The sequence below is a fragment of the Orcinus orca genome, chromosome 14, assembly GCF_937001465.1.
Source record: "Orcinus orca chromosome 14, mOrcOrc1.1, whole genome shotgun sequence".
In the NCBI taxonomy this organism is placed as follows: domain Eukaryota; kingdom Metazoa; phylum Chordata; class Mammalia; order Artiodactyla; family Delphinidae; genus Orcinus; species Orcinus orca.
This window is the reverse complement of record NC_064572.1, coordinates 79,392,734-79,411,958: the sequence shown is the minus strand read 5'-3', so window position 1 is coordinate 79,411,958 and position 19,225 is coordinate 79,392,734. Positions and strand designations below refer to the sequence as shown.

The window sequence follows — 19,225 nt, the reverse complement described above, 5'->3', positions numbered from 1 at the left end:
ATTAAAATATAAAGCATTCCTAGGTAACATGAAAGGCAAATAAGGCAGAATGTAAACTCAAAGCATTCATTTCTACCCTTTATAAAACTTAAAATCTATAATTCTAAGTCTTGAACTAACAATGTCACCCACATTGAAAGCAGGGATGACTCAACAAAAATTGTATTTAAAATGTGGATATTTGGAAGTCTTACCTAAACTGTGACCAGCAACAGAGACCCCTCCTTTGAAGTCTGGGTTCCGACTCATGAAGAGTGCATACAGACGGTTTATCTCCAATCCCACTTTCTCCACAATCCTCTGACAGTAGATGGGGCTGTTGTAAAATAAAATGTCTAGCAAGGTTTCATTAGTAAAGTGACGAAACCGACCAATACTTGGTAAAGTGATTTTCTTAATATTCCTGTTCAGAAAGAAAAAGAAGTATGTTTAGTCAGTAAGCACCTTAAATTTATCGGTTTCTAAAAGTTTCAATTTTGAATCCTGAAAATACACTAAGTAAAAAAAGATCCCACAGACTAATTATGAGTTGATTTTATAGACAGTTACTGTAAACAAATCAAGATAAACCAAAAAAGTTGTCATTTGTGCCTATAACTATACTATGAACTTGGGGATTCTCTGAAGTTATCATACAAAATAAGGCCAAAGCGAAGATTTTTAATTTATTTTTAAAGAGGAAAGCCTACTCTTCCATTTTTCTTCCAGTTTACTGGAAATCAGGATACCTGACAAAAATTGTGGGTGGCCAGGACAATAGAGAATGTAGCAAGAAGTAAAAAAGGAGCTTAATGGAATGAGAATCTCTCCTGATTTGAGAATGGCCATACTTCAGGAATACCCAAAGAGAGAGAAATCACCCCCATAACAGGGCTTCACATGGAGAGAACAGAATGTTTGTAGCGTTAGTTTTATTAAAGCATGTGCCCTGAAACATCATGATGTTCACTAAAATCCAAGTATGTCATTAGCCCTGTGTCCCCAGCATAAATATTTTCTAAATCTGTGCTTCCCAACTGGAAGCATTCCAAATTGAGTGGAGGCATTTTTAGTTGTCACAGTGCCTGGTAAGTGCTGCTGGCATTTAGACTAAGGATACTAAATGGCCTACAATACACACAACAGTCTTACATGACACAGAACTGTCCTGCCAGAAGAGTCTCCACTGAGAAACAATAATCAGTGGTTCTCAACCAGGGGCGATTTTATCCCCAGGGGACATCTGGCAATGACTAGAGACATTTTTGGTTGTTAAATTAAGGGTAAGGTCGTGCTACTCTTATCTAGAGGGTAGAAGCCTAGGATGCTGCTAAACATCCTATAGTGTACAGGACAGCCCCATGTGTGAACCACTATAGATCAGTATTCTAAAACCAGCTTAAGTTTCTTAGATTCTCTTAAATATTTACAATAGGAATACACACATACGTACGTACGTATATACGTGCATGTGCACACACACACAAAGTAGCACATAAACTTAAGTGTTTAATCATATGTCAGAGCAAGTATATAAAGTTTTTAAGTGTATCTGTTGAAGTCATAATAAACTACTTTATACTATAGTTTAAAATTTGAATATAAGTTTGACTAATCTGAAAACCAAGCTATCAAAATCCACAAACCTGTCAACACCGGTGGCATCCCCACCCAAGGAACTATGCCAATGAACCGGAAGGAATTCCACTCTGCTTACTTTCCGATCATCTAAAGATTTCTTGAAATGTGTCTGCAGCAATTTGAGAGAAACCACCCTAAAATCATCCACTTAAAAAAAAAAAAAAAATTTTAGAGAAATGCAAATCAAAACTACAATGAGATATCATCTCACACCAGTCAGAATGGCCATTATCAAAAAATCTAGAAACAATAAATGCTGGAGAGGGTGTGGAGAAAAGTCAACCCTCTTGCACTGTTGGTGGGAATGTAAATTGATACAGCCACTGTGGAGAACAGTATGGAGGTTCCTTAAAAAACTACAAATAGAACTACCATATGACCCAGCAATCCCACTACTGGGCATATACCCTGAGAAAACCATAATTCAAAAAGAGTCATGTACCAAAATGTTCATTGCAGCTCTATTTACAATAGCCCAGAGATGGAAACAACCTAAGTGTCCATCATCAGATGAATGGATAAAGAAGATGTGGCACATATATACAATGGAATATTACTCAGCCATAAAAAGAAACGAAATTGAGCTATTTGTAATGAGGTGGATAGACCTAGAGTCTGTCATACAGAGTGAAGTAAGTCAGAAAGAGAAAGACGAATACTGTATGCTAACACATACATATGGAATTTAAGGAAAAAAAAATGTCATGAAGAACCTAGGGGTAAGACAGGAATAAAGACACAGACCTACTAGAGAATGGACTTGAGGATACGGGGAGGGGGAAGGGTAAGCTGTGACAAAGCGGGAGAGAGGCATGGACATATATACACTACCATACGTAAGGTAGATAGCTAGTGGGAAGCGGCCGCATAGCACAGGGAGATCAGCTCGGTGCTTTGTGACCGCCTAGAGGGGTGGGATAGGGAGGGTGGGAGGGAGGGAGACGCAAGAGGGAAGAGATATGGGAACATATGTATATGTATAATTGATTCACTTTGTTATAAAGCAGAAACTAACACACCATTGTAAAGCAATTATACTCCAATAAAGATGTAAAAAAAAAAAAATCAGGGAAGACAAATTAACTTGATTAAATTTTCCTAGCTTGATTAAGTAGTTAGCAATTACCTCTTTTATGCCAGTATTTTTTATAACACAAACTTTTCAAGAAAAAAAAAAAGATGACAAAATCAGTCCAGAAAAGAAAAAAAACCAACCTTTCGGAAGTTCTTGTTCATGTTTCATTATTTTACAGGAATATATAAATGACTGAAAAACATTAGCTCAACTACCATTACTGGGAGGCAGAAATGCACTGTGGGTAGACTCTGGAATCAAATTACCTGCTCCAGAACCTACAGACCGTGACATGGGAGAGGTTAACTCATCCTCTGGGCCTCAGTTCCTCACCTAATAGTAAAGATAACAGTAACAGCACCTACACCCCAAAGAGTTATTGTGAGGGTTAAATGATACAACTCATGCAACATACTTGGGACATGCCAAGTATTCAATAAATATGAACTATTACTACAAACATAAAAATAAAACTTCCAAAATTTAAGTAAACCAGGCAGATTCACAGTTCCTTTAAACAACTTCTCACAACTAATTCACCATAAATCAGTTCAATGCACAGGTGTTCCTAGTGGCTGGAAGTGCTCAGGCAGAGGTTGTCAAAAAGCCTAAATTATTTCCAAGATCCCTTCTAATTCTTCACAATCTAGGATTTTATGAGTTATAAATGTCATAAGAGCAAATGAAGTACAAAGTAGTATTGCCCATGATCATTTAAATCTCCTCTTACAGTCCCTCAGCCAACAGTATACAGCTGGAAACCATCTTAAAAATGAAGGTTTAAAAGTTCTAGTAGTTCTCCAATCATTTCATGAAATGAAGTGACTAACGCTTACCACATTCAATAATGCTTCTAAAGCGCAAGTCACACACAGGTCCAATGCCATGCACCATGAACACCAAATGGTCAACCGGAGGCATTTCCCCTGCAAAAGAAAGAAAGAAAGACATTCATCCATGCATATATACATACACACACACACACACACACACACAAGCTGGGGACTGTTTAGGTTTTCTTAATTGAATAGCAATATTCAATACCCCTTTTGTCATCATAAACTTGCCAAAATCAGATGAACGCAGCTCAAAGTCCACCTTTTGGCAAATAACAGTGAACTAGACCAAGGAGTGGAGGAAGCAGGCCATTTCTGATCCCAGAAGCTATGAGCCAATGACGATCATCAGTTTTGTACCTATAGAGGCTCCATAACCTTGTAATTTCTTCAGAACTCCCCAGGGCACTAAGCCCCACATGGAGATTCCACTTGTCAATATAAAACTTCAAAATCTTTTCCCAAAATCCTTCTCTGTGTTAGATTCACACATACTATACATGAACATTTCCAAGTTAAATCTACTATTTTACTCTGGTTATTTCATACAGATTCATAATATGAGTACATTTATTTCCAAATCCTGCTCACTGCCTGTTTTTATAAATAAAGTTTTATTGCAACACAGCTAGGCCCATTTGTTTGCATACAAATGCTTTCACACTACAATGGCAGAGTTGAGCAGAGATACAGCAGAGTCTGCATGGCTTGCAAAGCCTGAAATATTTACTACTTCGCCCTTTGCAGAAAAAATTCACCACTCCTGCACTAAAGTAATACAAACTAGTTGAGGCATGACAAAACAAGCCCAAAAATATTGCCCAAAGCCTAGTTTCAACAAGCAAAGTGCTTCTTCACAACAATATATATTTTAGAATCTATATTACATGGTTTGTGCACCTTCAACAGAATTCTAAATTAAAGAACAAACAGATATAAAAGTAATAAAAAAGAAGGATCTGTGCCAACCTAGCTGATTTCTGCATGTTATGGCAGGTAATCCTAATAACTATTTCCTTTTTTCATCATTCTAAAATAGAGAAGTCTAAAAATGACCTTAGTCCTAAACAAACTGTACGAACCATCAGGAATTTCATCAAGGTTATCATCAACTCCACGCTTTACAACCCTGGGCCTTGTCTGTCCATCTTGTGTGGTCCCCCATTCATCTGGCACTGATGAGGGCTGGAACTGAACAATAACCTTCAAGATACAAGAGAAGGATTATGACAGAGCTCACTATCAAATTCATTCCCACTATAAGCTAAATACATAATAAACTACTTCATAGTATAGTTTATAATCAGATAATTGTACTGTTCCTCCAAAATCAATTTTGTAACAGTCCTGCTAGCGTTCAGTAACCATTAAAACTAAGTAAATCAATACCATTATTTCCAATGCTTATGTTGGAAAATAATACAACTAAATCAGAGGTAGTATGCCTTGATTTAAAAATATAACAAACAGGGCTTCCCTGGTGGCGCAGTGGTTGAGAGTCCGCCTGCCGATGCAGGGGACACGGGTTCATGCCCCGGTCCGGGAAGATCCCACATGCCGTGGAGCGGCTGGGCCCATGAGCCATGGCCGCTGAGCCTGCGCGTCCGGAGCCTGTGCTCCGCAACGGGAGAGGCCACAACAGTGAGAGGCCCGCGTACCGCAAAAAAAAAAAAAAAAAAAAAATTCAGGTTTACACATAAGAAATAAAAGAAGTAGAGGAATCCTTGTTTTATAAATACATATAAGGCAAAATCCTCTAAATAACAACGTGCAAATTCAATTTCAATGTCCAAAACGGATTTACTTACCACTTTTCAGGAAGACATATACTATTCTGTTAAATCAACTGTATTAAATTTAGTCCAGTGTTACATGGAAAAATCTCAAATAAACAACCTAACCTACCATCTAAAGGAATCAGGAAAAGAAGAGCAAACAAAGCCCAAAGTCAGCACAAGGAAGGAACTAATAAAGATCAGAGAGCAAATAAATAAAATTGAGACCAAAAAAAAACACAACAGGAAAGATCAATGAAACCAAGAGCTGGTTTTTTGAAAAAAATTAACAATATTGATAAACCTTTAGCCAGGCTTACCAAGGAGAAAAGAGAGAGGACCCAAATAAACAAAATAAGAAATGAAAGAGGAGAAATAGCAACTGATACCACAGAGACACAAAAAAAACCATGAGAATACTATGAACAGTTATATGCCAACAAATTGGACATATTAGAAGAAACAAATTTCTAGAACCATACAACCTGCCAAGACTGAATCAAGAAGAAACAGACAATTTGAACAGACCAATCACTAGTAGTGAAACTGAATTTCTAATAAAAAGAACTCCCAGCAAACTAAAGTCCAGGGCCAGAGAGCTTCCCATGGGAATTCTATCAAACATATAAAGAAGAGCTGAGAAGCTGATACCTACCCTTCTCAAACTATTCCAAAAATTGAAGAGGAGGGAACACTCCCAAATTCATTCTATGAGGCCACCATTACCCTGATACCAAAACCAAACACACTACAAAAAAAAGAAAATTACAGGCCAATATCTTTAATGTATATGTAAAAACTGTCAACAAAATATTAGCAAACCGAATCCAACAATATATAAAAAGGATCATACACCATGATCAAGTGGGATTTATTCCAAAGATGCAAGGATGGTTCAACATTTGCAAATCAATTAATGTGATACACACATTAACAAAAGGAAGGATTAAAAATCACGATTATCTCAACAGATTCAGAAAAGCATTTGACAAAATTCAACATCTATTCATGGTAAAAAAAAAAAAAAACTCTCATCAAAGTTGGTACAGAGGGAACATATCTCAACATAGTAAAGGCCATTTATGAAAAAACCCACAGCTAACAGCACACTCAGTGATGAAAAGCTGATATTTCCTCCAAATTCAGAAACAAGACAAGGATGCCCACTCCTGCCACCTCTATTTAACATAGTATTGGAAGTCCTAGCCACAGCAGTCAGAGAAAAAGAAATAAAAGGTATCCAAACTGGAAGGGAAGAAGTAAAACTGTCACTATTTGCAGATGACATGACACTATATATAGAAAACCTTAAAGTCTCCACCAAAAAACTATTAGAACTGATAAATGAATTCAGTAAAGTTGCAGGATACAAGATTAGTATACAGAAATCTGTTGCTTTTCTATACACTAAAAATGAACTATCAGAAAGAGAAAGCAAAAAAAGACAATCCTGCTTAAAATCTCATCATGAAGAATAAAATACCTAGGGGGAATTCCCTGGTGGTCCAGTGGTTAGGATTCTGGGCTTGCACTGCCAGGGGCCCAGGTTCGATCCCTGGTTGGGGAACTAAGATCCCACAAGCTGTGCAACACGGCCAAAAAAAAAAAGAAGAATAAAATACCCGGGAATAAACCCCAATGTTCATAGCAGCACAGTTTACAGCAGCCAAGATATGGAAGCAACCCAAGTGTCCATCAACAGACAAATGGATAAAGAAGATGTGGTACACATACATACACACACACACACACATATACACACGATGGAATATTACTCAGCCATAAAAAAGCATGAAATTCTGCAATCTGCAGCAACATGGATGGACCTAGAAAATGTGTGTAGTGAAATAAGTCAGAGAAAGGCAAATACTGTATATCACTTTATTTGTGGAATCTAAAAAATAAAACGGATGTATCAATAGATACCAAAACAGAAACAGACTCACAGATTGAAAAAAAAACCAAAGTACTGGTTCCAGTAGGGACAGGGAAAGGGGTAGGGCAAGATAGGGGTATGCAATTAAGAGACACAAACTACTACGTATAAAATAGGTTAGCAACAAGGATATATTGTACAGCACAGAGAATTATAGCCATTATTTTGTAATAACTTTTAATGGAGTATAATCTGTAAAACTACTGAATCGCAATGCTGTACACCTGAAACAAATATAGTAAGTCAACTATACTTCAATTAAAAAATAAAATTAATAGTTTAACATTAACCTTCCACCCCCCCCTCAAAAAAACGAATGCATGCAAGATGGTATGTAAACTTTTGTGTGCTTATATAAAAAACAAAAGTTAAAAAAAAAATTAAAAAACAAAAGGGTAAGTGTGGTTACCATTAAGAGGCAAAACTAGGGGAATGCAGAGGTAAGAGGCTTTTGTTTTTCATTTGATACCATTTTATACTGTTTAAACTTTGATGGCATATGAATGTTTTTATTTTTACTTATTTTAACATCAGTAAGGACTATAGAGGTGGTTAGAATATAGGTTTTTGTTTTTCTTTTACACTTTTCTGTAATAAATAGCCTATGTTCTGAGAAACTACCATATTACTAGCATTATGCTAAATGCTTTTGCATAAATTACCTCACTTCACCAAAAATATGACCCTGGGAGGTAAATCTTATTTATTGCGAGTGAGGAACCTGGAGCTTAGAGAGATTAAGGATGGTAAATGGAAGACTCTAAACACCACACCCAATATCTTTAAAAAAACAAGAAAGGTTTCCAGAGATGATACAAATAAAGAGGAAGAACTTATTTTTACTTTAAAGGTTGAAACAAACCATCATCAAGGGCAAGGTAGGCAAACTATTGCCTGCAGGTCAAACCTGGCCCACCACTTGTTTTTATAAATAACATTTTATTGAAAATAGCCAGGTCCATTGGCTTACATACTGCCTGTAGCTGCTTTCAGAGACTACATGGCCTACAAAGCCTTCAATATTTACTCTCTGGCCCTTCACAGAAAAGTCTGCTGAGCCTGGATCAAGTACAAAAATGTATCAAGCTTAACTTCAACGATGCATACTAAGCTTCAGCTACTGTGTTACCATAAACAGAAACTTCATGAGACAAATTTAAATTTCATTTTAGTTTCTATCATTGATATGAACTGTAGTAAACTTAAAAGCAATGCACTACTTATAAATATATCCCTACTGCAGAGTAAAAATGAACATTTATCAAACATTCAGTAAAATAATTATTTTTAAAAACCTAAACACTTTAATATCTTAAACAACATCACTACCTTTGGATTGTGCATAACAATTGTCTCCCCACTCGGAAACTCTAATCTGCGGTGCCACTGATTCGTGGTTACAGCTTTTTTATATTCAGCCTACAAGGGAAACAACATACAATCCAGTAAGACAAATCTATTAAGAGAAAGTGTGGAAGAAAATTATAACTATGATAGTAATAAAAATAATAGTAATAGCAGCTCTCCTGTACTAACTGGCTACCATACTTAATATCATTTTACATACAGTACCTCACATAACTGCTCTCAATCAGCGCTAAATAATATTGTCCCCATTACCTACAGGTGAAAACCAAGGTTTAAACAGTCTATTAATTTCCTAGGGCTGCCATAACAAAGTACCACAAACTGAGTGGCTTATAAAAACAGAAACTTATTGCCTCACAGTTCTACAGGCTAGAAGTCTGAAACCAAGGTGTCAGCAGGGCCACATTCCCTCTGAAACTCACAGGGAACTCCTTCCTCACCTCTTCCTAGCTCCTGGTGGTCTGTCAGCAATCTGTAGTATTCCTTGGCTTACAGACGCATCACTCCAATCCTCTACTTTCACATGGCCTTCTCCCTCTATGTTTGTCTTAACATGACTGTCTTCTTATAAGGACGCCAATCATATTGAATTAGGGGCCCACCCTACTCCAGTATGATCTCTTCTTAATTATATCTGCAACAACTCTATTTCCAAATAAAGTCACATTCTGAAGTACTAGAAGTTAAGACCTCAACCTATCTTTTTTTTTTTTTTTTTTTTTGGTGGTGGGGGGCAGACACAATTCTAATGCTAGCAGGCAGTTTTAGTTCACAGTTGCACAAGACCACACAGTGATCACAGAGGTAAGGAGCAAAAGCAGAACTGTGGTTCACTCCCACCCACGACCTTCTGACTCCAAAGACTTGACTGTCCCACCACTTTCCTACTCTCCTTCCAGAGACACTATTCTGCTCTCTATAAGGCAAAAGTCTGAGGGTCTCTTGGAGAAAGATTCAAGACCAGGTAAGGGGGAACCTCTGGTACACCCACTGTCCAAAGTCTTTTTTTAAATGAGTAACAGTGGGACTTCCTTGGTGGCGCAGTGGTGAAGACTCCGTTCCCAATGCGGGGGGCCCGGGTTCAATCCCTGGTCAGGGAACTAGATCCCACATGCATGCCACAACTAAGAGTTCTCATGCCACAACTAAGGAGCCCACTGCTGCAACTAAGGAGCCAGTGCAACCAAATAAATATTTTTTAAAATGAGTAACAGTGATTATTTGACAATCATGTCAAAGTAGAAGTGTTTCTTTTTGTCTCCTGGGCAGTCATTCAGTAACAATTCCTCTCCATCAGCCTCTATCCAGCTGACCCTCTTCCTCACTACTTTTTAAAAAAATTTTAATATATTTGTTTACATTTTTTAAAAGCAAGATCACAAACAAAAATGTTTAAAGATTCACCATCTTAAGAATTATTTTCATTTCTTCGTATTCCCTTTCAATCCACAGCTTTATAATAAATCTTGTCTGGTAGAGTATGTTTCTACTTTTCATTCTTCAAAATGGTCTTGATTATTCTTGATACTTTGATCTTCCATATAAAATTTAGGAGCAGTCTGCAAATTTTACTTAAAAAACCCTGATGTGACTTTGATTGGGATTACATACAATTTATAAAATAATTTGGGAAGAACTGACATCTTTATTATGTTGAGACTGTGCATCTATCTATGAATGTAATATTTTGGTCTATTTCTTTAAGGTCATCTTTTACATCCTTCAATTCTGCTTCATAGTTTATTCTCCATAAAGTTCATATATACCTTTTGTTGGACGATTTTTCTACTTAGCCTGTAGTTTTGTTAGTGTTATAGTCTTCTTTTATTATTATGGTTTCTAATTGGTTATTTCTATTGCGTAGGAATGTTATTAATTTTTATATGCTGATTTTATATCCACAGACTTGCTGAACTCTTACACTGGTACTAATGGAATTTCTAGAGGTTCTCCTAGTTTTCTATGCAGACATTGGTGTAATTATCAAATTAAGGTGTTTTTTGTTTCCAACTCTTCTACTGTTCTGTTTTAGTGCTCTGATAGGATAGGATCATCTACAACACTAGCAATATGTATCACTTGATTCTCATTTTCTCACTGGCTTTTTCATTTCTTAACCTCCTCTGCCTCTTCCCTGATCTGGCTTGAGTTTCCTGGGTAGAGGCTGAACAGGAACTAAGGTCTCCTAAAGTTAAGAACAGCTATGTGCTATTGAGACGGTCAATACATGAATTCCATCCTCGAAGCCTGTGTCACCCATTTATAATCAAATATAGTATACTTTCAAATACTGCTTAGACTTGAAAATATATACTTTAGCTTCAAAATAATAGGACTAAACATTCAACCTTGGGATGCTATACCTTCAGTAGGGTCTTGTCAAGGGTACCAAAAATTATAGTACACATTTGTTTATTTATTTAGGTCTAAAATTAAGCCAAAGATATCAGCATTCCTTTACATATTTTATTCCTTATTCAAATGATTAAAATTATGTTTTAGGAGACTGGTGCCTCCTGATATTTGGTATTTCCAGGAACAAAATTAATTTTATGCCTTCTTTTCAGTCTTTGCCCTTACCTGGGTTCTGACTCAGCTCTAAATCAGTGTTTTTCAAACTGTGGGTCATGACCAGCAACAAATTGTAAAATTAATATTTTTCAATGACATAGAAAATATCTAACTGAATGACACCTAGTGAGGTAAGTGTTGTTCCATGTACCTTTCTTTGTTTCTAATGGTGCGTTAGAGCTCACTCATACCAGCTCACAAGAGCTGATCACACATACCGCTTCCCAACTCTGTGTCTAGTTACATCATGTTGCTAGCTTACTATTGGCCATGGTGGGAGTATTTACACCATGGAAATCAGCAAACACTATAAATCAGGGGTTTTTTTCCCCTGGAGAGCCAGTTTACCAAACACCACTGCCTCTGATAAATAAACACACATACTCGTGTGTGTGTGTGTGTGTGTGTGTGTGTGTAAAATGTGTGTACTAAATCTCAATCTAAAATGTATTCTTACTACGCGTTGAAATGAAAAACATTTGAGGCCTCTGTTCTCAACAAGCTTCTTTTCCAATTTACTTAACCCCAACTAACATCTGTCTTAACTTCAGGCCAATATTCACCTTTTTGTACTGTTTTGGTTATAGAACAGTATTTCACAGTCACTATTATAGAGATTAATATTTCTAGGGCAGGCACAATTGATAATGACTATGACTAAGGATTACATTTACAAATTTTCTTTTGAAAAAGCAAAATACTCCACAAAAATCTGTACTATTATAGCTATAAGAAAAACACACACACACAAAAAGAAAAACACGTATATGAATAAAGAACAGTTTAAAAAAATATTTTTAAAATGTAACATTTTATTTGAAAGGATGACAAGATTGTGATTTAATTTTTTTCTTATTTCTATTAATTATATTATGATGTTCTTCAAGGACAAAAAAATTTAGTAATTAACAGTCAGTTGCTAAACTTGACTGTCAGCTCCTAAACAGAACATAAAGCCCAGTCCTTGGTTGAAGCTTTCAAAATATGAATCTAGGGAAGATTAACATTTTAGAGGTCCCTTTTAATGTCAATATTAGTATTGTTTTAATGTTTAATGTTAGTGTTGGTTACATAAGTTTTAGTTAATACATTAAAAAATAGTAACTAAAATGTTCCATACTCCATTTCCCATGTATGCAGATGAATTCATTTAACTTATTTCAAATATTTAATTACTCAATTATTAAGCAGAATTATAACAAGAAATTAACACAATTATGTAAAACAACATTAACCACCAATTTTAAGATGGCTAAAAAGTCTCACAATATTTGTTCCTATTCTTATATTTGTTTTCATAAACCAGAGGTGAATTTCAAGCCTTTTACTGAATATTAATTTGAAAAGCATCCATCTCCTTGGCATGTGTTGTCAGCAGCGTATCATAGCAGCCTAAGCTCTTCTGAAGATTTGATATAAGTACCTTATTATATTAGATCTGTGATGTTCCCCTGAAAAACATTCTATCTTTAGACACCAGGCCACAATTAGTACCTCATGAAAGATGACACCAATTAAAAGGCAATCTTCTTTGCGCACAGGATCAAGATAGGCTGTCTTGTAAATAAAGTCTGCTCCACTGTGAGTGGTGTTACATGAGGCTCCAACGTATACAGAGTCTATATGTTTTAAAGAAAAGCATAAAGGAATAAAGCCCACGTACCTCCAGTTTTTCACTGAACTCCTCTGTATAGGGAATAAATCTGCTGTCTGTGTCCCCTTTGTAAAACCAAGTACAGCGTCTCACTTCAGCTGGCTCCTCTTCCCAGTACACGGCTTTCCTCATCCGGTCATAGAGGTAAACGTCGTAGCGCCCTCCATCAGTGCCTAGAACCACACTCTCAGGGTCTGGCTGGACTGGAGCACAAAGACCACATTTTAACTCTACAGTTACAAGGTACATTTAAAAGTAATAAATAATGAATATGGTGACTTGTCTATCCTTAAAGACAAAGAACTAAGCTCATTTTTTTAAAAAAACAGAAGTTTAAGATTAATCTGTGCTGCTCAAAATGATGATTCTTTTAAGTGGAGAAGAAATAACGAGGGTAAAATATAAAAGCATGATCATGAAATAATTCAAATAATTGGTAGTTTTTTGTTTTTTTTAATCAAAGCAGCAATGCTCCATGAAGCATACTTCTAAAGAATAGGTGATTTTTAAGTCCCAAGATGAACTATCATCAGGATAAACAAAGAAACCTACTTCTATAGTGAAGACTTCTCAGAGTCTTAACACACTCTTGTGCACTATCTCAAGAGATGGATGTAGTTACAGCACTTCCAAAACTCATCTGACCATGGAACACTTTTTTCACAGCATCTTCAGTAACAAGAGTTCCATAGAAAATGCTTTATAAACGCCCTATAGCTACAAACAAATAAGGGAAATAAGAAAACTGACACCTGGGTTATATGAACGACTCTATTTCTTGGATTTAAACTACCTTTAAACAAAAAGGAAAATTACTAAAACATTTCTTCAAATACCTTGCTCAAATAACTCAGAACTTACATTAATATTATCATCTTAAGGTACACAGACTGGCAGGCTCTACAAGGATTAAAGAATTTGACATTCATAAAAAGTAGGCCATGGATGAATACTCTTCATTTCTCTCTTCCTAAAATCAGATACAAATGATGCAGGATTTGTGCTTACCTGAGTTATAGATTTCTTCAAGATTCAAAGAGTCAAACACACTGAAAGGCATCCACAGTTGCCTGTATTCTATCTCCTTGCAGTAAAACCAGTGGGGTTGGACAGGTTCATATTGGTTTTGAAGTAGAAAAAGAGATGACGCTTGCACAGAGGGACCCGCAGGTCTAGCAGGTGCCTGCTGCTGGGTTGGAGGGGACAGCCCTGGCTGCACTGAAGGAGGAATCTGGGGGGGACAAAAGTTAGGACCATCATGTCTGTCCAAAGGAACAATTCTGTATATGTTTCACACACAAACTAACATAGTAATGATTATCCTAAATATTTCTCTAGACAACTATTTAATAACCAGGCTCCAAAGCAAGTAAAACTTTTAAAAATCTAACAAACCCCAAAATCAGTTGCAAAGTGAACAGGACTTTCTCACACTGGTGGCAAAGTAAACTAATACCTTTACAGAAATCAACCTAGCAGTATGTCTCTTGTGATTTATTTAATCTTTAAAATATACATATTCCTTGGGAATTCCCTGTTGGTCCAGTGGTTAGGACTTGGCGCTTTCACTGCTGTGGCCCAGGTTCAATCCCTGATCAGGGAACTAAGATCCCACAAGCGCCATGGACAAAAATAAATAAATATAAATAAAAATAAAATGTGCATATTCCTTGACCTAGACATTCCATTTCTAAGAACTTATCCTAAAGATATAATTGTAAAAATTTACCCATAAGAATGTATATCAAAAAGTTATTTATAATAGACAATCAGTGGATACAATCTAAATGTCTAATAGAAACCTGATTAAATAAATCATCTTTTACTCATATGGGGAATTCTCTAGAACCATTAAAAACGTTATAGAAAAAATCTTAATAACACCTAAAATATGTTCACAAAAAACATACATAATGCTTGCTTGCTTGTTCACAAAAAACATACATAATGCTTGTGTTGGGACTTCCCTGGGGGCACAGTGGTTAGGCATCCGCCTGCCAGTGCAGGGGATACGGGTTCGAGCCCTGGTCCAGGAAGATCCCACATGCCCTGGAGCAACTAAGCTCGTGCACCACAACTACTGAAGCCTGCGCACCTAGAGTCCATGCTCTGAAACAAGAGAAGCCACCGCAATGAGAAGCGCAGGCACCACAACGAAGAGTAGCCCCCACTCAGGCACAACTAGAGAAAGCTCATGCACAGCAACAGAGACCCAACGCAGTCGAAAATAAATAAATTAATTAATTAAAAAAGAAAAAAAAAACAAAACACTATGCTTTTATCTTGAAAAAAGGATAAGAAAGACATAAAACAAAATAAAAACAGGGTTTTCTAGCGGCAATTTCTATTCAGTTGGCTATTCAGCATTTTTCAAATTTTCTGTACTGAAAATACTTTTAAAATCAGAATACAATTATTTTTTTAAATTTTTATTAAAAATCATTTTAGAATATTCTATCAATGCAAATGTACTGAGGTTGATAACTGTACTGTGGTTATGTAAAAAATACCCTTATTCTCAGGAAATACACACTGAAGAATCTAGGAGTAAAGAATCATAATGTATTTAACTGATCTTCAAATGTTTCCCCCCAAGATTGCACATATACAGAGTGAGAAAGGAAGGGAGGGAGGGAGGGGAGAAAAGGATACTCCAACACGTGTCAGCGTGCACGTTCACAAATGATAGAACAAATGTTCATGACAGGTAAATCTGGATTAGGGTACTGGGGTGTTCTCTGTCCTATTTTTATTTTTGCAACCTTTTTTTTTTTTGCTGTACGCAGGCCTCTCACTGCCGCGGCCCCTCCCGCCGCGGAGCACAGGCTCCAGACGCGCAGGCTCAGCGGCCATGGCTCACGGGCCCAGCTGCTCCGCGGCATGCGGGATCTTCCCAGACCGGGGCACGAACCCGTGTCCCCTGCATCGGCAGGCAGACTCTCAACCACTGCGCCACCAGGGAAGCCCTGCAACCTTTTTTTATATTTAAAATTGTCATTTTAAAAATTCTTAATTAGGAATCTTTACAAAATTTCATCAGCAAACAAAGTATACTAACTTATATTACATGCTACAAATCTGGTTACTTTCCAATATGCTGAAATCCAACATTACCAAGAGTTTGTGTATTGGTAAGATTTAAATTAGATGGTAAAATGGAACCCATTCTTCATCCCCAAGAGAGAAGTCAGGTTACACTCTGATCGAAATGCTATTATCTCTGCCACACTGGGCTGGGTTCTTAATTCTTCCTTTCAGTCATTTCCCTTTTTTTTGATTCAGTTCACTTCCCTTTGGAAGTCAGTTGAATAATTAGTGGGGAAAAAAGGCATAAAGGAATTTCATAAAATTTACCCAATGCAAAAGTTATTCCATTCCTCCCCTGAGACAGAGTTTGACTGTCTAGATCCAAACTCCATAAATGTAAATAAAAGAAATTATTGGAGTAATCAATTTTAGTCCCACCAATTGAGTGTTTTGATTGAGTAGTATAATTAAAAAATGAGAAACTGGCAGTCTGCTAATAATTGCTCCGACTTTCTACATGTCCCTAGATGACATTTGTTATTGGTATGTTACATTAAATCTGGAAATATTGGCATATGATTAACTCATTAAAATCAATTACTACTTCCATAAATAGATAATATAAACTGAAATATGAACCATTCAATGAGCTATCTGTAAAAGATTGTTTACTTCAAAGCATGTAGCTTAAAAAAAATACCCTCTGAAAATAACTTGTCATCATATTGATTATTAAAAGCACAGTGTTGGGCTTCCCTGGTGGTGCAGTGGTTGAGAGTCCACCTGCCGATGCAGGGGACACGGGTTCGTGCCCCGGTCCGGGAAGATCCCACACGTCGTGGAGTGGCTGGGCCCGTGAGCCATGGTCGCTGAGCCTGCGCGTCCGGAGCCTGTGCTCCGCAACAGGAGAGGCCACAACAGTGAGAGGCCCGCGTACGGCAAAAAAAAAAAAAAAAAAAAGCACAGTGTTTTCAAAAACACAGGTTAAGATGAGAGCGATTAAAAATTACAGTGAATAATTAGGATATAAAAAACATGTTTCCATACCGATGGCAGAGATCCTGGAGGCATCTGGTACATCTGAACAGGGGGTCCAGAGGGCGGGGGATGGGTAGGATGGGCCGGTGTTTGGCCCTGCTGCAGCTGTGGCGGTGCAATATAAGGATTAGCCCTGCTGCTTACAGCTGTGTGGCGATATGGATTGTATCCTTGTTGGGGCGTTCCTTGGGGTGGGCTCCCAAAATTTGAAGGAGGGAGACTACTAGGCTGAGAAGGCAGATAAGTATTTATTCCCGTTTGTGAAGCAGGTGGAGCACCATAGTGAGCCTTCGAAATGGATGGTGAAAATGCATTCGACATATCTTGGGATCCGGTGGTAAAAGGGAGAGCAGTTGGGGGCTTGGAGAATGCTGACTGTCCAGCCGATGTTGCTGCAGTTGTTAACGGTGACTGTCCAATATTCCCAAAAGGATCACTACTGCTTGATACCTGAGAGAAGTAACTAAATGTCTGTGGGGTAGACGTGTGAGCAGAAGTCTGACCAAGGAAGCTGTCCTCCTCACCCACATCTGTGGAATCCTCTGAAAGGGAACAGAAGGGTACATGGTTTAAAGGTATGCCATCACTCTGTAGATAAGATTCTATACCGCAGATCTAGCAATTATACCTCTTATTTTGTTGTTCAAACTTACATTTCTGCATTAAAGACAATAATGAAAAACTTTTTTTTCTTTGAAATAAATAACTAGAAAACATGAATAAGAAACAAGAGGGAAAAATACTAACTCATTCGTAAGCTCACCTCCCAGAGACAATCACTGTTAACATGGTTAATATTTTGATACATACCTTTCCACACTTTTAAAATAAATATAGTTATATACTATTTATTTTGTAAACATGTATAAATTATGTAGACATATATGTATATAGGAGAAGGTTTTAAAAATGGAAACAAAATCTATACTCCTAGTTTTACATGTTATTTTGAATACTGTTTTTTCCTGGTAAGAAACAATTCAAATACTGTTCTGCTACCCAAACACACAAAACTTTATTTCTACAGTAAGGACAAGAAACTAAAGTACAGATATTAACTCTGTTGACAACAAGGGGTGTGTCAGGGCTCTTACCTACAAAGCACTCATTATATAAGTGAACATGTGGTATTTGTATTCCTGAGGCAAAGTAGGTCAACCGTTAATTGCCATCCCTAAAACCACACAGTATCACAACCAGATAGTCATTAGAGAATGCCAAGTCACTGGAAAAGTCATTTTCTAACTAAGGGAAGTTCTCCTCACTTCCCTTTGCCCAACTTGATCTTCACTGTGGGTATTATTAGCATCAAACTATTTATCCTCTCTTCTGCTACCAAGTCCTAAAATAGTGATAAAAACATTTTCCTTCTACATGGCCTCAAAAGTCCAGTCTGGGCTTCCCTGGTGGTGCAGTGGTTAAGAATCCGTCTGCCAATGCAGGGGACATGGGTTCAAGCCCTAGTCCGGGAAGATCCCACATGCTGCGGAGCAACTAAGCCCGTACGCCACAACTACTGAGCCTGCGCTCTAGAGCCCACGAGCCCCAACTACTGAAGGTTGCATGCCACAACTACTGAAGCCTGCACGCCTAGAGTCCGTGCTCCGCAACAAGAGAGCCACCGCAATGAGAAGCCCGTGCACTGCAACAAGTAGCCCGCACTCACCCCAACTAGAGAAAGCCCGCGCGCAACAACAAAGACCTGACTCAGCCATACATACATACACACATACATACATACATAAATAAACAGAAATAAAAAAGCCCAGTCTACCTTTCCTCAGGAAACTTTTAGGAGGCCTTAGCTTCTAACGTTGTCTTCCTCTTCCTAATCTTTTCCTTCTCCCATCTCATTCCCTCTCATTTCCAATTCCCTCTTATCTCCCACTGCTGGAGGCATAGAGCAGATCAGGAGGGTGGACCCTCTCCCAGCACACAGGCACACTAGTCCCTGCCCTTGAGACCTGCCAAAGGGTGGCCTTTCAAGCTCTGAGCTCCTTCTTGACCTTTACTGAATGAGGCCTTCAGCTCTTAGACTGCTCTCATTATATTTCACACACATCAATTTAACTGAGATACTCCACTATTCAAAATACTCCTCTGAGTTGTTTCTTTGTAACTAAAAATATCTTCCTGCACAAGGGCCCCCCCCCCCCCCCCCCCCCCGCACCCCAGGCACTGTCTGCTTATATTGTTCTACTTTTCTGATACATTTCCGATTCCTACCCTCTCTTTTCAGTCACATGAACCTCACTTGGACTCAGATTTCTTAGTTGATGTCTTAACATCTAAAAGCAGAGGAGAAAACCTCTGTGGTGTCTTTCA

General features: G+C 37.6%; 1 protein-coding gene and 1 non-coding gene across 10 annotated transcripts in view; one reads left to right on the top strand and one right to left on the bottom strand.

Moving 5' to 3' along the window:
* Positions 1-19,225, bottom strand: part of SEC23IP (SEC23 interacting protein) — a 103,003-nt gene that overhangs the window by 80,007 nt on the left and 3,771 nt on the right. For 8 of the 9 annotated variants that reach the window (XR_007471492.1, XR_007471491.1, XR_007471490.1 and 5 more), the window contains exons 2-9: positions 16,910-17,442; positions 13,844-14,066; positions 12,845-13,038; positions 8,572-8,661; positions 4,614-4,734; positions 3,532-3,621; positions 1,626-1,767; positions 195-403 (exon numbers count right to left, since the gene is read on the bottom strand). Coding sequence is in view for 5 of the 9 variants with exons in the window: in XM_033420896.2 (XP_033276787.1) it covers positions 195-403; positions 1,626-1,767; positions 3,532-3,621; positions 4,614-4,734; positions 8,572-8,661; positions 12,845-13,038; positions 13,844-14,066; positions 16,910-17,442 (1,602 nt within the window). In the remaining 4 variants the exon portion in view is untranslated. The remainder of the gene's footprint in view (positions 1-194; positions 404-1,625; positions 1,768-3,531; positions 3,622-4,613; positions 4,735-8,571; positions 8,662-12,844; positions 13,039-13,843; positions 14,067-16,909; positions 17,443-19,225) is intronic. The other variant, XM_049697468.1, reaches the window with a different exon arrangement.
* Positions 6,801-6,873, top strand: TRNAA-UGC (transfer RNA alanine (anticodon UGC)). The gene has a single exon. It is a non-coding gene; the product is annotated as a tRNA-Ala (tRNA).